This window comes from Sclerotinia sclerotiorum, genomic scaffold (assembly GCF_000146945.2).
Source record: "Sclerotinia sclerotiorum 1980 UF-70 scaffold_27 genomic scaffold, whole genome shotgun sequence".
NCBI lineage: Eukaryota > Fungi > Ascomycota > Leotiomycetes > Helotiales > Sclerotiniaceae > Sclerotinia > Sclerotinia sclerotiorum.
The window spans coordinates 251,602-272,185 of record NW_001820809.1 but is presented as its reverse complement, the minus strand read 5'-3'; the positions used below and the strand labels follow the sequence as shown (position 1 = coordinate 272,185).

The 20,584-nt window shown below is 40.4% G+C and overlaps 8 protein-coding genes across 8 annotated transcripts; 4 read left to right on the top strand and 4 right to left on the bottom strand.

The window, feature by feature from the left end:
• Nucleotides 1–281: 281 nt before the first annotated feature.
• On the top strand, nucleotides 282–1,564 carry SS1G_13841 (hypothetical protein; the record flags this gene model as incomplete). The annotated part of the gene is made up of 4 exons (XM_001585222.1): nucleotides 282–314; nucleotides 381–418; nucleotides 475–1,191; nucleotides 1,246–1,564. 4 exons carry the CDS (start codon nucleotides 282–284, stop codon nucleotides 1,562–1,564), a joined length of 1,107 nt encoding a protein of 368 aa, XP_001585272.1.
• Nucleotides 1,565–1,887: 323 nt separating this feature from the next.
• SS1G_13840 (predicted protein) lies at nucleotides 1,888–2,570 on the top strand (the record flags this gene model as incomplete). The annotated part of the gene is made up of 3 exons (XM_001585221.1): nucleotides 1,888–1,958; nucleotides 2,079–2,127; nucleotides 2,298–2,570. 3 exons carry the CDS (start codon nucleotides 1,888–1,890, stop codon nucleotides 2,568–2,570), a joined length of 393 nt encoding a protein of 130 aa, XP_001585271.1.
• Nucleotides 2,571–3,339: 769 nt separating this feature from the next.
• SS1G_13839 (predicted protein) lies at nucleotides 3,340–6,683 on the bottom strand (the record flags this gene model as incomplete). Its single annotated transcript, XM_001585220.1, has 2 exons — nucleotides 3,340–3,798; nucleotides 3,852–6,683. The coding sequence occupies 2 exons, from the start codon at nucleotides 6,681–6,683 to the stop codon at nucleotides 3,340–3,342; spliced, it is 3,291 nt and encodes a 1,096-aa protein (XP_001585270.1).
• A 638-nt stretch (nucleotides 6,684–7,321) lies between these two features.
• Nucleotides 7,322–8,257, top strand: SS1G_13838 (hypothetical protein; the record flags this gene model as incomplete). The annotated part of the gene is made up of 1 exon (XM_001585219.1): nucleotides 7,322–8,257. One exon carries the CDS (start codon nucleotides 7,322–7,324, stop codon nucleotides 8,255–8,257), a length of 936 nt encoding a protein of 311 aa, XP_001585269.1.
• Nucleotides 8,258–10,769: 2,512 nt separating this feature from the next.
• Nucleotides 10,770–13,919, bottom strand: SS1G_13837 (hypothetical protein; the record flags this gene model as incomplete). The annotated part of the gene is made up of 4 exons (XM_001585218.1): nucleotides 10,770–11,320; nucleotides 11,533–12,284; nucleotides 12,615–13,632; nucleotides 13,715–13,919. 4 exons carry the CDS (start codon nucleotides 13,917–13,919, stop codon nucleotides 10,770–10,772), a joined length of 2,526 nt encoding a protein of 841 aa, XP_001585268.1.
• A 1,149-nt stretch (nucleotides 13,920–15,068) lies between these two features.
• Nucleotides 15,069–15,224, bottom strand: SS1G_13836 (predicted protein; the record flags this gene model as incomplete). Its single annotated transcript, XM_001585217.1, has 1 exon — nucleotides 15,069–15,224. One exon carries the CDS (start codon nucleotides 15,222–15,224, stop codon nucleotides 15,069–15,071), a length of 156 nt encoding a protein of 51 aa, XP_001585267.1.
• Nucleotides 15,225–16,357: 1,133 nt separating this feature from the next.
• Nucleotides 16,358–16,813, bottom strand: SS1G_13835 (predicted protein; the record flags this gene model as incomplete). The annotated part of the gene is made up of 3 exons (XM_001585216.1): nucleotides 16,358–16,483; nucleotides 16,600–16,736; nucleotides 16,780–16,813. The coding sequence occupies 3 exons, from the start codon at nucleotides 16,811–16,813 to the stop codon at nucleotides 16,358–16,360; spliced, it is 297 nt and encodes a 98-aa protein (XP_001585266.1).
• Nucleotides 16,814–19,013: 2,200 nt separating this feature from the next.
• Nucleotides 19,014–19,711, top strand: SS1G_13834 (hypothetical protein; the record flags this gene model as incomplete). The annotated part of the gene is made up of 2 exons (XM_001585215.1): nucleotides 19,014–19,043; nucleotides 19,118–19,711. The coding sequence occupies 2 exons, from the start codon at nucleotides 19,014–19,016 to the stop codon at nucleotides 19,709–19,711; spliced, it is 624 nt and encodes a 207-aa protein (XP_001585265.1).
• Nucleotides 19,712–20,584: the final 873 nt, after the last annotated feature.

The window sequence follows — 20,584 nt, the reverse complement described above, 5'->3', positions numbered from 1 at the left end:
TTTATGTAAATTTTAAGCAGTTCGGGTGACTTTTTGGTCGTTCCATGTAGTCTCTGGCTACAACCCCGCATACCCGTAGTGTCTCGGATAAACACCGGTTCCAAGGTTACACACCACACACCCCACCTTCTCATCAGTCACCAATTTTATTCAGACCTCATTCAATCCATTGATATCGAGGGGAGCAAATCGAACTCTAAATACGAAGCCTGAAAATATCCACCCGTCGACAGCTTTCAAGCTTTCAGCTCAGATCGATTTTGAAGCTTTGACCGGCAAAAATGGCAGCAGTGACGAATACCAATATATCGAGTGTACATACCAAAATAGAGGTATTGTTTTCTAATATTCCTCCTTACTATTCACTAACGAAATCTCAGGTTGTCGACCGATTAAAAGCAAGCAGTGGAAAAGGCACGTTAGTCTTGATTATTCATCCCCGCAATCAGAATGACACTGACACAATTCTATCAGTACCACGTATGGTCTTTCAGATCAAGTCACTCTTCTTCAGCATGACCCTATGTTTGCTTCCTTGATTGGCGAATCCCCGTCGCATTCTCTTCTATTTTCAACTGCCGGCTCTACCAATAATCCTTTCTTTCACGAGGCTTGTGTTTTGCTGCCCGACCATGATGAACTTTACATCACATCCAATCTTCTCCAAGCTTCTAGCTCCGCAAATTTTCCCACTATTTTGATCTCTAGAATCAAAATTCATCGTGATGAGGATGGAAGTATCAAATCAGCTGATTGGGTGAAAATGCGTCCTCCACCGGGTATAGATATGCCGAATGGTGGTGTCAATTACCAAGATGGAATTCTCTTCTGTGCTCAAGGAAATACAAACGCAAGCTCGGGTGGTATTTATTATATGCCAAGATCTTCACCTCCAAAACCTATGGTGACTAATTTTCATGGAAGACCATTCAATTCGGTGAATGATGTTGTGGTAGCTAAAGATGGTAGTATTTGGTTTACGGATCCATGTTATGGGTGGGAGCAAGATTTTCGACCAAGACCTAAGTTGCCTTGTCAAGTCTATAGGTTTGATCCTGTTACGGGGGATATTAGGGTTGTCGCAGATGGGTTTGGTAGACCGAATGGAATTGCTTTTTCAGTGGATGAATCAGTGATTTATATTACGGATACAGATCAAATTCATGGAGATGGGACTAAAGATTTTATGCGGTATGTAACTTTTTTAAATCCCAGATTCTGGGTCTTTTACTGACTCAAACATAGCCCTGCTACTATATATGCCTTTGATGTTCACACGTCTTCAGGTGCACCTTTTCTTATCAACCGAAGAGTATTCGCATATGCAGCAGATGGCTTCCCAGATGGTATCAAATGCGATATCCATGGTAACGTGTACTCTGGCTGTGGGGATGGTGTCGAAGTCTGGAATTCAACCGGGACTTTAATTGGAACGATTTTAGTTCCTGGTGGTGTTGCCAATTTTTGTTTTGGAAAGGATGGAGAAATATTCTTATGCGCCGAGCAGAAATTTTGGAGATTACAATTGGCAAGGACGACAAAAGGTGCATTGCTTGGTATCTAGCTTAGTCGGACTACGATTTTAGATGCATGGTATTTGCATGTTCTAGGTGATTTTGGATATTCATAGATCTTGCCGACTCATGGGCGTGAATTTCCTTGTCATAAATCTAATCATTCAAGAAATATTCAAATTACCTCCACAATACACTGCGGGGAGTTGACTCCTCGTTTTCCTCTTCATTGTATGCAACCGTACGAGTGCTTTGTTGGAAATGTATCCAGTTTCTTGACTCTTGACCTATTAAAAAAGCAAAATTTAAACCACCACAATATCAAAAACATAACCGTTAACAAAATACTTCCATCACACACCCTAGATCCAAAATGTTTTCCTATCGCCCCTCGCACTGTTCAAACGACGATATCGAAAGCCAAATTAATCAACAACCCAACACGTAAAGCTTTCACGTTCCTTTCCCATACTCACCACAGGACCAATGAAGTAGAAGATAGGCAGTCTACTCACCAGTATAGCATTCAAGACCCATCTAGTCCCACTATAAGTATTTGGAGAGGTTGAGAACCAATATTCCTGCACGCAAAGCTTTGAGCTTCATCCAAGTCGTGAGTTGAGCGACTTTCTCACAGAAAGACATTGCAGATATTGCGGAGTAAGTAAAGTAAAGTAATCCAGAGAATCAATATCATGTTCCTGAAGAACACCTCCAATATCGCGAAAATCACCTGGAATTAATATCTCAATAATTACCCGAAGCTTCAAGTATTATTCACAGAACGATTTACACTACTTTTCCCGGGAAGATAAAGAAGAACTGGCCATCCCGAAATTCAACCTTCAACTCCTCGAATCTTCGAACACAGCAAAAATGACCCCGAAAATCAAATATCCCAATAGGTACCTACCTAAAGATTCGAGACAAAGTATCATTCGAGCACCGACTCCACCCAGAGACCTACAAGGAGATATCTTTAAACTAGTAGTTCTGAAATACAAAATCGTATTATTCTACTTCACTGTTTATTCATCTTCCAACTTTTCGAACTAATTGACTAGTATAATGATGTCGAAAATCAATACTCTAGAATATTAAAAATCACAGACTCTAATATCTTTCCTTGCAAAGGCCGCTCTTAAGTTTTTTCAAAAAAGAATATAGTTATACTTATTTAAATACTCTGTTAATGTCTAAAATTCTCGGTTTTATCATTATTAAAACATTATAATTTATATTTTCTTTCTTTAAATTTAACTTTTCCTTTTTTTTTTAATATAAAGAAACAATGTAATGATATTTATTAAAAGAATAAAAAATTAAAATTAAAAGCTTAAATGTTTTTTTATTATAATTATAACTATAGAAAGAAGAGAGTGTGACAAGCGAGATCGAGGTCGAGGTCGAGGGTCGGGGTTTGAAGAGGGTGCTTGGGTTTGCGGTTTAACTAAGGGCTTAGCTATATGTCTTGGAGTACGATAGGGAAATAGATGATCGTTGAGAATTAAGTAGAAAAGTTCTAACAGCCTAGCTACTTGATAATGATTATATGCGGCTATCGATATTATAAAAGCAAAGAAAATGGAAAGACAAGACATTGATTGGCACAGTGCTAGACTACTTTCCATACATTCGCCAGACTCCAATAGGGACATTATCAGCGGAGTTTTAGCCATCAAGAACCAAATGCGGATATAATCAAGCAGAGGGTTAAGTTATTATCCAATACTTGGTAAATACAAATTCAAAAGAGAATAATAGCAAGGGTATACCGCACCAACGAGCTCCAATTCAAAATGCGGAGAAAAGCACATCCCAAAGCCTATATCCTCATACGCTTTGCCGGCAAGTGCGAATCTTTCATTCCAATTTCCTTATCACCTTTCATTACAGTATCATCTGATTCATCCGAATCATCAGAAATATCCCCAATTGAGCGTTTCTGATCAACGGCGCGGGCGCCAATTTCAGAACTAAAGATCACTGTGAATCCCCGACATGCTGTATCTGCTTCAACGACTTTATGAAAATAGGGTTTCATATTCAGATTAACCCCGACGTCTTTAGGCAGTGAAAAGAGAGTCCCGATGTATATCAAAATATGAGTGGACAAATTAATCAGGGATTCCTTATAATCTCTTTCGAGGGTCATTCCCTTCCATTGAGCATATATATTTTCCATGACGGTATATCGAGCGATGATGCTAGCGATCTCTGCAAGTTCGGTGATGATTTCGATTTGGAGATCAATTGATAACTTTGTACGAATCGAGAATAGATCCTTGAGAGTGTTATTAGCTAGATTTACTTAATCCAAAATACGCTTTAACATACCTCGACGGCAATGAGAAGAGATGCCCATGCGATGGCCCCAATTTTAAAGCCGATTGTCTCTTCCATCACACCTAGTATATCAAGTATTCGTTGAATAGATCCAGCTACACTAGGAAATATCTGACAGTATGAAGCAACTCTTTCCTTGCAAGGATTTGCAGACCAATCTGGATTAATAAAAAGAGGGTTCAAGTTTGTAGTTGAAGTAATGAATAAACCTTCGCTAGCTAAAAGTCTTTGTAAGTTACCGTATATGAGTTGATTAAACGATTTAACTTCTGTAAGGGCTCTGGACCAGAGTCCACCTAGCCCTTGATCGGAAGCCTCATTTTGGCGATGAGACAATGCCATTTGACACTCTAAAAATTGATTAATTGGTTGGATCGATGGGTTCTTATTCGGCACTTCTGAAGCTGGTCCAGGAATTACCCCAGTGTGATCCGCGGCTGAAGCAATGAATTTTTCAGTTTTTCTCATGAGATTAGTAGGCTGGTTATGAGGCTGGTTGACGCTTGTATGGCTTTGTTGTGATGCTTGGCGTTGTATTTGGACTTGTTGACTTTGTTTAATTTCATGAATTTGATGAGAGGATTGCTGGCTCATTTGTTGTTGTCGTTGCGTTTGAACCTGTTGATATGGCTGAGAATGTAGCTGTGATGCTTCACCTTGAAGAGATGATGAACTTGACGGCATTGCAGTTGAGCTCCGACGAGCCCGACGTCTAAAATAATCTGTATCAACACTAAAGTTTTTGGTACCATCAAATGTATTATCACCTGAGGTCATTGTTGCAGGTGGTAGCACAGGATTGTGATTTTGCTGCTCCAGCTGTGCCATCGTCGATCTTTTTCTGTTCTGCTCTTCAAGAAGCATAGATTGCCTTTGCCAATCACCCCGATCTTGTTGCTCCTTCTGTGCCATCATCAACCTTTTCCTATTCTGCTGCTCAAGAAGCATAAGTTGCTCTTGATAATCGCCTTTATCTCGTCGCTCCTGTCGTGCCATCATCAACCTCTTTTTGTTCTGCTCTTCGAGAAGCATAAGTTTCCTTTGATGACCTTGCTGCGCGTGCTCATCCGAATGCATATTCATCTGCAAAGCCGTGTTTGCTAAGTTTGATCGGTTCTTTCCTAGTAATTGCTGACGGCCAGCTTGTTGCTCCTGTCGTGTCATTGCCAATCTCCTTTTATTTTGATCATCGAGAAGCGTGATTTGAGTTTGGTAATCTAGCAGAGGAGGCTGATGAGAGGGACCTGGATATGGGTATAAAAATGACGCTATAGATCCATCGTGATGCAAATTTCGAGGAAAGATGATCTCATCATTGTTGTGCATAGTAGGTGGGTATTGAGTAGGTAAAAGTCTCGGAGGAATCTGTGACTGTTGCTGCTGTGCTTTTCGACCACGATCTGTCGGTTTTGAAGGAAATGACTCTATTTTAGAAGCCGCACCATAAACTCTTTCATCATTATGAGTAAACAGGCTATGGCTTGCCTTCTTAATAGGTATTGTTGGAATAAATGTAGACGAAGTCGCAGGTTTCATCTCCTGTCCTTCCTGATTGTCCATGAGCGGTGACTCATCGACGGTCAAAGACTCGCCCTCAAATCGTGAGATAGTAGGACGTTTCTTCTCTTCGGTTGAAGATGTCAGCGTAGCATCAGCCTGAAGAGCTTCAGTCTCCGGACTATCGCCATCTATAGGACTGTATCCAACGCTGGTAGGAGAGTACCCATAAAAAGAATCATCTTCGTCTTGTTGACCTTGAAAGTCCATAGGCGTGCTATTAGGCTGCGAAAATGGACTATTTTCATGATTTCCTAGCTCATGCATATTATTCGCAGTTCCAAGTTGTCCATACTTTTCAGCGTGAGGAGTGGTTGCCAGAACTTTGCTGGGAACTGGCAAGCGCATTGCCCATTCTTCAGCATCTTTCTTTTCCATGTTGAAATGCTTCACAGCCGAGAGAGCCATTTCGTTTCGCCATATCTTCACAGATTCCTCGTCTTCGTTATGAGACGACACAGCGCTATGGAATGAATCCACAGACTCGAGTGCTTTTGAGTTTAGGAGTGGTGGCATTCTACTGGGTGTCGTGGCCATCGAAATGAATGCAGATGTTGCAAAGCTGGCTGTACTAGGTGTTCTAGATGCCGCAGAACCAATATATGTTCCTGAAGTGGCCGATAAACTTAAAGCTGTGCTTGAGCTCCCTGAAAGTGAAGATACGCTTGATTGGACCATCGTTTTTGACGTAGAGCAACTTTGAGTATCATCCTTAATCGTCAGTCCAGCGAGTTTCATTTTCGTGTCTTCAACTTGCTTGCGCGTCTCTACCGATAGATCATGACCTTTCTGTCCTCCAATCAAGCTGGAATTTTGTATACCCAAAGAATCCATCATATGATCGGCCCTTAACGCACTCAGTACGCTCAATGTACCCATCAAACTGAGCTTCAAGTCGCGAAGTCTTGCCAATAATTTCATGATCTCCTTCTCTTTATACAACCACTTCACTTTAGCCCACATATTACCACTTTTCAATTTTCGAATGATCCGATCAATTTTTGTACATATCGTGGCAGAATCTCCAATAATTTTGGCTGTAAGCCTATACACTTGATCGGCATAACGTCCATCTTTACCATGGAGCAGTGTGGATAATAAATGAAGCTCATCTGAAAATGTCTCGAGGTCTCTTGCTAAATCCTTGATATCGGAAGGTGCATTTGATAGAGCCTCTCCCACTTCGTAAAGGGTTTTTGATATTGTGTAGATGGTTCCAGCGAGTTGAGCAATACTTGCTATCCCACCAATCAATTCAAGAGCCATGGTGTTGAGCCAGTCAACGCTACATACATCAACTGGAGGAGCTTCCAATCACATGGAACAAACAGTTTGAGAATATGACCTCTTTTCGAGGCTCGCTTGTGGTGGATCTTATTGACTAATGAGTCAAATGGGAGGAGTTTGACATCTGACAACCAAATGCTCATTGTATAACGAGGCTGAGCTACTGCAGGTCATCCTGGACAGATCTATTTTTGCCCCAAGTACTAGTCTTGGGTGAAGTTATACCTAATAAACCGGCCAATTTCTATATTTATCAAAAGTTGGCCTTTGATATAGAAACGAATTATCACTTGAATTATCACTTGAAATGTTTCGATGAATATAATAATGGATTAGTAAACACTCTCCTCCCACGCAGATCTCTAGCAACTACTACTTCCCTTCCCCCAACTGATACACGGAACGTTCAAAGGCCGATGCCAAGCCTTTAGTCCCCTTTTGCCAAGGCTCTATTCCAGAACCCTCTAGACATTATTCATAATCAGCCTCGTCCTTCGTCATTAAATCCATTTCCATTTTTAAGACCTACCTACAACGACACATCTTTACTCAGCAGCTAATACGTACGACACATTGAAGCCTACCCGACATCTCCTTATATATTCATATCCTTCATCATGACTTCCTCATCAAACTCAGACGCCCCCGAAGACGCATCTTTCAGTACCATGGACGAAAAAGATCCAACATTAATAGGAGTTCACTGCCAATACGAATATTGCAATCAACTTGATTTCCTCCCATTTCGTTGTGAATCATGTCGAGGTACATTTTGTCTCGATCATCGAACAGAATCCGGCCACCATTGTTCACGACCTGGCGAATGGGCAGCCAAGCGCAGGCTTGCCAATCAATCTAAGCATTCACTGGGTGAAGGGAAAATGATGGCAGATGTCGAAAAACCATGCGCATCACCGACATGTAAAACGACCATTGGAACGAGTTTATCAACAGGTGTACATTGTTCTACATGTAATCGCGACTACTGTCTGAAACATCGATTGAGGGAAGATCACAATTGTAAAAACCTCATACCGATCGGTGCAAGAGTCGGCAGGTTCAATGAACAACAAGCAACAGCAAAATTAGCCTTGGGAAAATTGAAAGCTTGGGGAGCGTCACAAAAAGCAAAGGTCGCATCAACTCGAGTCCTACCTGAACCCAAACCTTCATCCGCAGCTGCAAGATTGGTAGCAGTCAACCAACTTAAAAAGACGGCAAAGGGGGATGCGAAGATACCTCCGGAAAAGAGAGTATATATATACGTGGATGCAGAAGCTGCGACGACGACTTCGAAATTTCCCAGTGGTGCTTTCTTTTACTCAAAAGATTGGGTGATGGGTCGAGTTTTGGATGCAGCGGCAAAGGGACTTCAAGTGGAGAATGTCAATAATCAAGGAACCGATGAGAAATCAAAGCTTAGAATCTTTCATGTTGAAGCTGGAAGGTTATTGGAGTTTAATGAAAAGGTCGGAGATGCTTTGGTTAGTGGTAATCGTATAGTATTGTTAAGAGGAGTCGGACCAGCTATACCTAATCTTATAGTGGCATGATTTTCTTCATACATATTGATGCTATTCGGAGTATTTGGACTATTTGGACTGTTTGGGAGGGCATGATTAGAAATGAGGGATTTGAATGATACCAATACTATAGGAATTGCATGGGGTGCATAGGATGTACTATGTAGGATGCATAGGATAGGAGTTTAGGTAGACTAGCATTCAATAGATCAAACTCGAGTAATAGATTGCGACTAAATCAGTCCACAACTTTATCGCACCACTTAATCTCATTGATCAATTTGAGATTCGAACCCTCCCATAGCCAGCCAGCCGACCGGCCAGCATGTTTGATGCATTGCATGTTATGAGTCAAGATTCGTAACCAAACACCCAATGCAACCTCAAATCGGCAACACAGCTGACTCGCTGACTCGCTTCTTTTCCAACCATCCTAGGGCCCCTAACTTATTGGACCCGGAACCTGGTGGACCATTCATACATCCATACTCCATACATAATATTAGGTACCTACGAAGTATAAATTATCCATCATCCTACCCTATCCTATCCTATAATATTCCATGCATGGCCCCACAGAACATCCCCATCTCCATTTCCATCCCCACACACACTACTCACAATCACATTACTCACTCCCCTATTCTAATTCTATATTCTATATTGTAATCATTCCTGTTCTGTCTTCTGCTCAGTGTACCGAGTACGGAGGACGGGAGTGCCGAGGATGGAGACGGAGGATGGAGGATGGAGGATGGGAGGTCCTGGTGTAATTACTCAGTTAATTAGTTGATTAGTTAATTACTTTGAAAGCCTGGTTTGAAGTTTTTGTGTATGTATGTGTATATGTTTTTTTTTGTTTTGGGTTGGTATATAATCTTGTTCATTTATGAACTTTGATTTGTTTTATTTTATTTTTATAATAAGATTATTTAATCTTATATATAGATTTTTGTTTGTTTGTTTTATTATAACAAATTATATAAAATTAATTTATAATATATATAAATAATAATTAAATAATATTAAAAATAGAAAAGGTTGTTTCGTATTTTTATTTTTATTAAATAAAAAAAATTAAATTAAATTTAGAAAATGAGATAAATAATAAAAATAATAAAAAAATTATTATAATATTATTTAAATATTAATTTAAAATCATTTTTAAAAGTATTTAATAATTTAAATCAAAATATTAAAAATAAAAAATAAAAATATTTTAAATTTTAATAATATATAAAATATAATAAATTTATTTATTATATATTATTTAAATTTATAACAATTTTTTTTAAAAAAAGATTATATTTTTTTAGATAAAATTAAACATTAAATTATTTGTTTTTAATACTTTTTTATTAAAAATTATATTAATATAAATTCAAAAACTTTTTAAAGAATTTATTTATATAATAATTTTTATATTATATTTTTAGTTTTAAATATTTTTATATAATTTTCAAAAAAATATAAAGAAAAATATTTAATTTAATTTAATCCTTATAAAATTTCAAATTAAATTATTAAAAAATCCTTATAAATAAATACTTACCATTCAAAAAACTAAAAAATCATCAATTTCAACATCATTTATCCCGCTTACCTAATAACCCACCTTATACAATACGCCCATCCAAATCAGAACTTTTAATCTTAATCTTAATCTTATAATAGAATTCCACATATAATTATTTATCTATTCCATCTATACTAACTACATCTATACTTACATATTTACATATTTACATAATCAATCTACCCTTACCAATCAATCAATCTACCTCCAATCAATCAATCAATCGATCTAGTAACCCTAAATAAAGCAACGTAACACAACCCGAACCCCAAAGTAACCCTAAAACAACACAACCCTAAAGCAATACAACACAACTGCAGAAAGCGGAAGCAGAAGCAGAAGCAACGCTAACGCATGCATTCCCTCCCCTTATCCCCTCATTCTCATCCCTTCCCCCATCCCCCCTTTCCCTTTCTCCTTTCTCCCTTTCTTTCCCTCGGTAATCGAAGAGAAATTATTAGTGTGTCGAGGGGAATTTTTTGAAGCTGGAGCAAAAAAAAAAAAGAACTTTCCTCTCGTCTAATCATGAATAGTAATCAACCAAATAAATACACTCCCCGGTTAAATAGTCAATAAGTATTTCAATCTGAAGAATTATTAATGATGGATATAAAAATCTAAGATCATATCACCATGTAACTATTTGATTACAAGTATAGATATATAGATAGGTAGATATAATATATAATTCTAAGGTCGTTAGGTTTTGAAATGAAATAAATATAAAGTATATGTAAATGTTCCTCCGATCCTCCGATCCTCCGATTTTAGTCCTGCACTCCATTACCATTCCTAACACCAACACCAACACCAACCCCATCGCCATCACTATCCCATCACCATCCGATAACCACCCCCATACCATCCCCATACCATCACCATCCCATCACCATCCCATCACCATCCCATCACCATCCCATCACCATCCCATCACCATCTCATCACCATTCACATATACACCTCATACTAACCCTCCCCTCTTAAATGCAACAACAATGCCATATCCAAAGCTACCCCCCAAGTCCCAAACCTCATCAACAAATCCGCCGCACTCCTGAGCAACACTTTCGAAACCGCATTTATTTTCTGTTGATCCATCTTCAAATTTCCTCCTTCAATATTCATATCCAAATCCAATCTTAATCTCTCATCATCCCCTTTCAAATCCTGGAATTCACACTCCAAAAGATTCAAAAATGTACAGTCTTCTCCCTTCGCCCTTAATTCCTTCATCAAAATCTCTTTCATCTTCCTATCTGAAACCCTTGCAAAAGCCCATAGGATAACATGTGTCATCATTAACAATGAAGTTCCATAAACACCTGTCTCTATCATTCCACCCTTAATTGCTTTCGGTATCTCAGTTGTTACTTCTGCGCTTGTCTCAACCTCAAGGCTTTTATTAATTTCCATAATGGCTTCCGCAGCTCTAAGAGCTACACCAATCGCTAATTCCGGATCGTCTCGTGCCCATGATTTAAGATTCTCCAAAGCAGGTGCGATACCTGTCTGTCCCACTTTTCCAATCGAATTTAATAGATCTGTAAATGGGATATGAAGGAAGAGCATAGAGAGATGGTGTTGAACAATAGATATATGATTGAAAATATGAGATGTCGAATGGAGTGTACTCAAATTCCGTGGTAAATAAGTTTGAGAAAAGAGGTTAAGCGAGTCTAGGTTATTATTAGTTTCGTTGTGGATCTTTGGAATTAATACACCAACGTACAGGCTAATTTCTGTCTTCTCACGGCAAAGCTGGATTTGAGGGCCTGAGATGGAGATGGGTTGGGCGTATAATGTGATTTTTCTTGGGTTTCGGGAACATCCTGACGATTTAGGAACTTGGTAGCCAACAAATGTTCTTGAGAGAAGTCAAAGATTTGATGTTGGATTTCAAGAAGGACAAGAAATGCGGTATAAGGGTTAAGATTCGGTAACGACAGGTGTTGGGATTGTGAGAGCTGTTGCTCTTGCGACGAGAAATTCCCCAAGGAGAATGTAGGGGAAGTTGTGGTGGGTGAAAAGAGAAAAGGTCCTATGGCGGCTGCAAACGATGGAGCCTTTGGTATTGTCGCAGACCCAAGAGCGAATTTCCAGTCTTCAGCAGTAGGGGCACACCAAAAGGTTTCGTCGCAGGGACAACTAACATCAACCATTTCACCAATTGTGATTGTTGATGGTTTATTCCAAAGCGCAGGAAATTGACGATCAATTGTGTAGATGAACCAGTAAAGCCTATTCAGAGACTCTTCATGAATCCAGCGTTTCCATTGAACTTGAGTATCTCCCGACGTCTCATCCACGGATGAACGTTGCATCGATGCATTCCACTTCTCACCCTCGTATAGCTGACGCATATGAGAGATAGCATTTCCTCTGTATGCTTCAGCTACGTTGAATGCACGTTTGTTTCCACACCACAATCCCGTGTGGATAAGTAAGGCTTGCGTAAGAATTATCATTGGATTTCGAATCAAACTATTGTCACTTTGAATAGCCTCGAGTAAGTTCCAACCAATAATGTCGATTAGAACAATTGCTAAGCGTCTCCCATTTTTTACGTGACTATAAGTTGCTCCAATAATCATCATAGCAGATAATAATGATGGAGGTAATTGATTGGTATCCACAGTATGATGATGGAGCACGGGTGCTTGGTGGGAGAAATGCTCAAAGTAAAGGCCAATGAGGATATTGACCACGTGAAATGATGGCATTGTAAAAAGAGTTTTTCCGTTATGAGCTTCGTGAATGGGAGACGTTAAAAGATCTCTCATTTTGTGATAAGTCGATTCAGAAATATCATACCTTGGATTGTGATTTTGAAATAAATGATGGCCAGATGGTATATCAATTGGACCAGCTTCCAGCATTGGAAGTGTCGCCGATATAGGATTCCATAAAAGAGGCCAGCTATGCTCTTCCCATGGCAAATTCGGAGGTGAAGAGACCCTTGTGATACTTGCAGGTCGTGGTAACAAGGATTCTGATGTAATATTATTAGATTGATGATACTCCAATCTGGGCTCGCTAGCCATTATTGTCGAACTTAGACCTGGACTTTCCAATTTGATATTACTAAAACTTTGTTGCACTTGATTGGCAAGTGGAAAATTTTGGTTAAAGCTATTTGGAAAAATTCCCCATTGATTCCCAGTCTCAAGCATAGCGGCGTAAAAGTCGTCAGAGAACCCGGTATTTCCAATCTGGTTGTTCTCCGGCTGCAAATAAGAAGCATGATTGAAGGGGACTTGATACGAATATTCCATTATACCAAGAGAGTTCGTAGGAATTTGGTTGTCTAACGCTGCATCTTGGAATGATTCTCGATATTGTTGCGGGAACGAATCGGCTTCATGGTGTAAGAAATTAAATGATGGCACTGGATGCGTTGCACTAATATTGATGTTTAGTTGTTGACTTTCCATAAATGATCTAGGCGCTGCTTCAGGAGATATCCAGTTCGTTTGATTGTTCCCCAAGCTCTGCTGTTCTCGGTTCTCGAGAAAAGACATATTCACCGGGATAGGTTCTTGAAAGGAAGTGGCATAACTTGCCGTTGCCGGTGGGAATGTGGCTTCATTCGATAATGGAGAAAGATGAGCTGATTCCGGTGTAGTCGTAGTTGCCCAGTTGAAGTTCTCGAGATTTTTAGGACTTTCGGCTGGATCTTCCGAAGTTTTCCGCCGTTTTACGGAACCTCTTCGTCCTTCCGACTTGGGTAGCTTATCCCAACGTTCATGGCCAGCTTCATGTCTCTTTAGTAAGTCACTTCTGGTAAAAGTTTTCTCGCAAATTTGACAAATATGAGTCCGAGGAACGTCATCTAGAATACTTTATTAGCGGTCGATCAAATTTTGGACCCCAAGCCAATAGATGAGTGGTCAATCTGATTTATGGCTACTTACGAGTTTTCATGTGACGGCTCAAATTCTCGCGTCTGTTGAATGACTTAGGACATAGACTACAACCAAATGATGAAGCTGGTATGGTTATGCCGGACTTTCGTGGAGCTGAAGCGTCATTGTCCATATTAGCTGCGCGGACTGGAGCTGAATCTGAGTGGAAGTTTGAGTGGACGGCGTGTGTAAAAGAGTGGACTTTATCAGGCATGATGCTCGAGTAGATGGAAGAATATTCAACCCACGACAGCGACCCAATGTATATTTGAATAAAGAGTCGTATATATCAATGATCTCCATATAACAAGCGGCCTAGACCATTACCACGAGAGCGTGGCCGCATTGACCACCAAATAAAAGCCGTAAAAGCCTGTGAACGTTGAAGGCTTGAAGCGCACGTCTGCACGTCCGATAAACGATTTTCCACCTTATGAGACAAATGATGCGTGAGAAGTTGAGAAGCCCACGGTAACCTTCCAATTATAGCTTCGCTCGCTATCGTACATGAAAGTAAGTTACCCATGCGAGTGATCTAAGCATTCAGAAACTCTGTTTCCGTCCTGCCCCTCATGCCCAGCAATCACTGGTCGATCAGTAATGGCACTGACTTTATGACTTCCCCTATACCGTTGCCCCGGGAAGTAGGATGTGTGTGTTCCGAAATCCCCGCGATCCTTGGAAGCAGCAGAATAACCAAAAATCACCAAAATAATCAACTTGAAGAATCAGCAAAATCATGAAACAAAACGGCATTCAGGCCATCCAATGTGTCTTTTGTCAATCTGCAGAAATTTTTAAGACTCCCCTTGCCTAAAGGACATGTAACTTGCGAGTGCGGCGGCAAGTAAACCTTCCCGCAAGCAAAAGCCCGGTAAAGATACCACATGGTAATTGCCTCCAACCTTATTAGATTGCCGTGTCAAAATGTACCCACTTTTCCGGGCTTGCAAGCCTAATTGCACTTGGTACTGATTATTCTGTCTCTTATGTTCTGTCCCTTCTATAACCTTCACGCCTTAGTGTGAATTCCTCCCCCCTACACGCCCTTGATTCCGCCAGTCCGTCATATGCGTGACAGCAAACATGCATTTAAAATATGCCGTGCAGATCCACATTGCCCTTTCTTCTCTTTCCGAATCCCCCTTGTATGTATTGTTCGTCTGATGTCTGGGCTGCAAGATCTCAGGTAATCAAGTCTCATATTTCGCGCAATTCAAAATCCCATCGCATCGCAGATTGTACGAGAAGATGGCCTGGCTTGAACGGTGATGTGAAGGAGGGAAGGGTTCGCTGCGATCGTGTGATTGTAGGTGCTTTCGGCATTTATGTGGATCTGCCGGTGGTCTATTAAGGTTCAACGTTATTCGACCTCGCCCTGTTTATCTGTCATGGCATTATGCTTGACCTGAGCCCCAAGAATCGGCGGTTGCCCAACAACGTGGTTGCTAAGATGGTGAGATTGGGGAGATGCTCCGCGGGCAGCTGCCCTTTCTCTTCCACGACGAACCTCGAACATCGAACATTGAACAAACGTGCAAGGGGGTAAATGGCATGGTTGAAGAAAGAGGAAGCCATAGTCTGCAAGTAGGTTTGAGTCTATTTTTTACCTGTCAAAGTTTTGAATAAATCAACGAACTGCTGCTCAATGTATATTTGACACGGTTGTTTTATCTTAAGAAAAGCTTCACAGCTTGAACTGGTTTGTATAATTTTAGACTCGGGAGACTCTCGAGAGACTCTAGTCTCGAGAGTCTCTAGAGACTTCCAGAGAATCAAAATCCTTGGGCGCATTTTCTTGGCATCTCTGACATAGCCCCTTAATAGGTTTAGGGAATACGTAGGTTATTCCCTAAGCACCTAGTAGGGTGAGCTAAGTATAGATATCGGCTACCGTAATCAGCGTGCTACTAGTGCTACGGTACTCCGTACTCCGTTCCTTCCCCATCTACCCTGATCCCATCCATCGATTTCTTTATTTGTGATTTATTATTCATGCTAGCCTCGTCTCCTCAAAATCATGTGTCAAAGAGTCCAGCAGGATTAGAGGATTATTAATAAGCCTTATGCACAAACTCTTCATCATCACTAACGAAATCTCCTATTCTTTGTAAGATTACGGGGGACAATTAACCTGATCAATGACGATATTTCTCGACCTCACGTAAAATGTAGACAGGTTGCATAGACTCCCTATTCCCTAGCAAGGTTACGTCTTTATGTATTTATGTATTTATGTATTTTTAGTCTGCCAAGACAGGTGACAATTGTTGCGAATAGAATGTCACCTTCTATTTCCAGAGATGTAGTATCTTAGGCAATCTTAAGCTTAGGGTGATGGATGGTGGATGGTGGATGGGGGATGGCGGATGGTGGTTGTGGGTGGTGGATGTATGAGATGGTCTTTAGGAGACGCTCGTTAGGAGACGCTCGATCTCCTTGATTGATCTTCCACCAATCTAATCGACGGGAGAATCTTTGAGAAAGCTTCAATCTCCTGAATTTGACTTCAGGCAATCTTAGTCTGTGAGGGTCCTGGTGGTCTTTAGGAAAAGCCTCGGTCTCCTTAGTTCTAATGGGCTAATGGGCTAATGGGTCTTCCAGTAATCTTTCTATGAGAGACCTTGTTTCACTGAATTTTCGGAGAGGACCTCAATTTCCAACATTAAACTTCGAGCAATTTAAGGTATAAGAGAGAGGGTCTTTGGGAGAACCTCGTCTCCTTGGTTGGGCTTCAAGCATAGCTCTTCTCGTCATCGGTGTACGTCGTCCTCTGGCCTAGCTGAGATGTTACTAGCCCGAATGATAGATATGGCCTGGGCTTCGAAGGTTGTACTCCGATGAATCTCCTCGTCATGTATCGGCGCATATGAGCAACCTCCAGTACAACATACACGGTATATCTTCGATGGATGCTCAGCCATATAGCTATATTCCCATCTTCTGCACATAATTGATGCGCTTGTTGCGCCTGTCGGGATATGCCAGTTACAAGTTTCAACACAACAAGGTTGCCCTAAGATTGGTGCTTCTACCAATGGTAAAATCAAAGGTTAAATTGGTGAGGAGGACACTTGAGGATATTTCAAGGGATGCAAGGAATGTCATTTTGGAATGCTTTATCTCTAGATCTCTAGTGTTCGTAAAGCAAGATCTGCTAGGAACAGGCACGGTATGCTCCGTTGGATAATTGGATAATTCTCTCACAGGCCAATTCGAGGTTCGTTTGCTTTCTATAAGACTTACGTCTTGCAACGCAGTATCAATATTCTTGAGGCGTCAATTACCACGAGTCAACACAAGGCTGACAATTTTGAGTTCATTCTTTTTTTTTTTTTTTTTTTTTTTTTTGGTTTTTTTTTTTTTTTTGGTTTTTTTCCCTTTTTTTCTTTTTTTTCTTCTGCCTGGAGTGAAAGTTCACGTTGGAGGGGTTCAACTTCAACCACCTTATGTAGTAGAAATCACTCTTCCAAACTTTGACCATCAACAACCTCAACATTGAAGGACTTCTTAGGTAATTAGTCATCATTCTCACTTCCAATTCCAAACCACGACAACCTTTCTAAATGGTCAAGCTTCTCAAAACTTCTCTTCTCTTCTCTTTTTCTTTCTTCACTTCAGTCTCTTGTGTCTTGATCTCACAATACGACGGTGATGGTGTCTCGCAATCATCCTGATTGTTTATCAAACGCCGCCTTCACTTTGGTCTGATTGCTCTACAAATTCTATCACGCACCTAAACCCATTGATGGGGTTTTTGTGATAATACTTAATTCTCTTTTTGTCTCCTCATCTCATCTACTTTCTCCTTCTTTCTCGTTCTCACGATCTCTATCCTGGAATCTTATTTCACCTTTTATGGCTTGACAGTCTCATGCTTTTTTTCATCAATTTGGCCTTTCTTCAACCCAGCGACTTTTCGGAGGTTCAAGATTCAGCCGGTCTTGTTCATCGAATTTTATTCAAGTACTGTAATTCATATCCAGATCATTCAAGGAATTCCTGGTCATTAAAATCAAGCTCACAAGTGATTGTCGCTTTTCAAGAACAAGTTAGTCTATTAATCCCACTACAGAAGTATGGTAAAGGCTAACAAACAAGCAAGTTCCTACGCGTCAGATATACCAATCGAATACCCTTCCATTCAAAGTCACAATGAACTTTGCATGCTGGACTTGTGATGAGACCTTTAGATCCAAGCGGGAGATGATTAGGCATTGCCAACAATATGGACATAATCGGGCCTGGATCTGCGAACATTGCTACAAGCCATTTGGCAGCGCGCGCTCCCGAGAACAGCATACAGAAGACAAACACAAGTTCTGGTGTGTTCCATGTCAAGAAATCTTCAGTACCGAGGATGAGCTTGATCTCCATGACATTACCCAGCACTATTTTACATGTGAATTTGGCTGTGACAGACACTTCACTTCTGTCCAAGCCCGGGATCAACATAATAACGACGTGCACAACTACCGCTGCTACGACTGCGATCAGAGTTTCAGGTCTAAGCAAGCTTTTGAACAACATGAGGCTGCTTGCCACGACTTCAAATGCGAACCCTGTGATAGAGAATTCAGATCGGAGTCTGCATTGGAACAACACGTCAATTCTTCGGCTCATCCATACCGCTGCTCAAAGTGTAACAAATCATTCCCATTCAATATCGATCTTCAGCAGCACATTGCAGCTGATCATAGTTGGAAATGTGATCTGTGCCATCTCACTTTTGATGGCCCAAATCATCTTAATCTACACAAAAAGTCGGAACATCAAGCCATCAGGTGTTTCAACTGCCCTGCCAAGTTCGATCAGTTCGCCGATTTTGAATTACATAAAGCGCAGCAGCATTCTTTTCAATGCAAATACTGTGCCGCTTTGCCATTCGAAACCTTTCCCCTCCTCGAGCAACATGAAGCGTCTTCTCACGACTCCAAATGTACCGCATGTCTAAAAAGATTTTCGTCTGAGGCTTTTCGAAACAAGCATTTTGAAGGAGTACACGTCCATATATGCAAATTATGTGGTAGTAAATTCAACGATTTGGCTCGTTTGAATGATCATCGCCTCTCTCACCATGTCGCATGTTCATTCTGCAAGGAAATATTTGAAAATATTGCTGCGTGCGAACTGCACTACACAAAGGCACATAAACTCTATTGCCCGAAGTGCCCAAAGACGTTTAACAATGTGGATGAGGTACTACAACATGCTCCTGAACATATGAAACCGATAGTACCAACGGACGCCGGACCTTTGGAACAGACGGATTCTGAGAAAACTGCGTTGGATCACCACAAACTCAAATATGGCCAGAACACCTGTAAGCGATGTGGTGGTATGTTTCTTAAGCGACTCGACTTACAGAATCATTTGGAAAATGATCATGGCCTTCAGCTAAAGTGCTCGAAGCCGGATTGTGATCACATTTCTACAAGCTCTGACGCATGTACACTTCATTTCCTCTGCTGCAGTATGGTAAAATGTGAAAAGTGCGAAGGATACTTTGACAAAGATAAGGATCCTGAACTCAAAGCACATATAGCTAATGTTCATACTCCCAAACCAATTTTCGGCTGCGTTCAATGTACTCGAACATTCGAATCGTCAGATGCTGTTGCACAACACTATTCAGCTGAGCATGCATTCATATGTGAAGCTTGTCCTGGAACTTTCTTCATCAACCCCGCTACTCGAGAGAAACATTTTGCTATTTGTGGCAATTCCTCAGAGACGTCAGATTCTGGTGAAAGTTTTCAAACATCACGAACTGAATTTTCACCATTCATGCAAAGAAACGCAATACCACTCGTGTCCACCAAAGCATCTCTACCTCCAACTCAACCACTTGTTCGAATCCACAAAGAGTTTAATATCTCAAGAATGAATGCTATAGAAAGACTCGCCCAAAAAATCCTCGATGAGGCAATCGCATATCAGAAACCCACATATCAATGTTCAAAGTGCGATGTACCGCTTTTGGAATTCGAAGACGACGAATTGTGAAATTTTACTATTTCGAGGACTTCCATAACTGATGTCATGAGTAGGATTTGTGTTTCGAAAAGGACTGTTCTTCTATCACGTTAAGTGTACCGCGTAAAGTTAATGAGTCCTCGGTATAATCCAATTGATCGGGCTCTGAACTAGTGCTCGGATCAATGGGTAATTGTTGTTTATGTAAGTTTAAGTGTGAAGTCAGAACGGGAAAATCTAGGGAGATGTGATATCTCAGACGGGCTGGGAGGCTATGATATATGTATGGTATAATGAGCGGCGTTCATATCAAGGATTTGTTACAATGATGATATTTCCAGATTTGATAATGACACAGGCTGGTATGGCGTGAAGCAAGCGATTTATTCGCTCATGATAGGTCTAGTACTCTTAATTCGGATCACTCTTTTATATCAAAAATCACTATTTTTATTAATTAATTATTCTATTATTAAAATATAAAATATAAGATATAAAATTAAGATATAAAATATAAAATATAAGATATAAAATTAAGATATAAAATATAAGATATAAGATATAAGATATATGTTACGACGGCTATCTTCTACGCCGCATCACATGACTAAACCAAGGTAACGTGATTAAGTCACGTTATGGACCGCTGAGGAACGCTGGCTGTCCAGGACCGCGCAGCGGTCCTGACTAGCCATAGGCATGAAGGTCTATATAATCAAGATGGATTTCCTTTGTATAGAGCTTTATGCTCAAGATCAAGATCAATCATTTAGTATACTCTACTATTAGTTACGAATTGCATATCATTATTGTCATTACTTTAAGTCGCTGCTTGACGCCTAGTTATAAACCACCTCGAGCAGCCTTGCACTCGGCTTCCACGTGATCTAGACGGCAAACCTC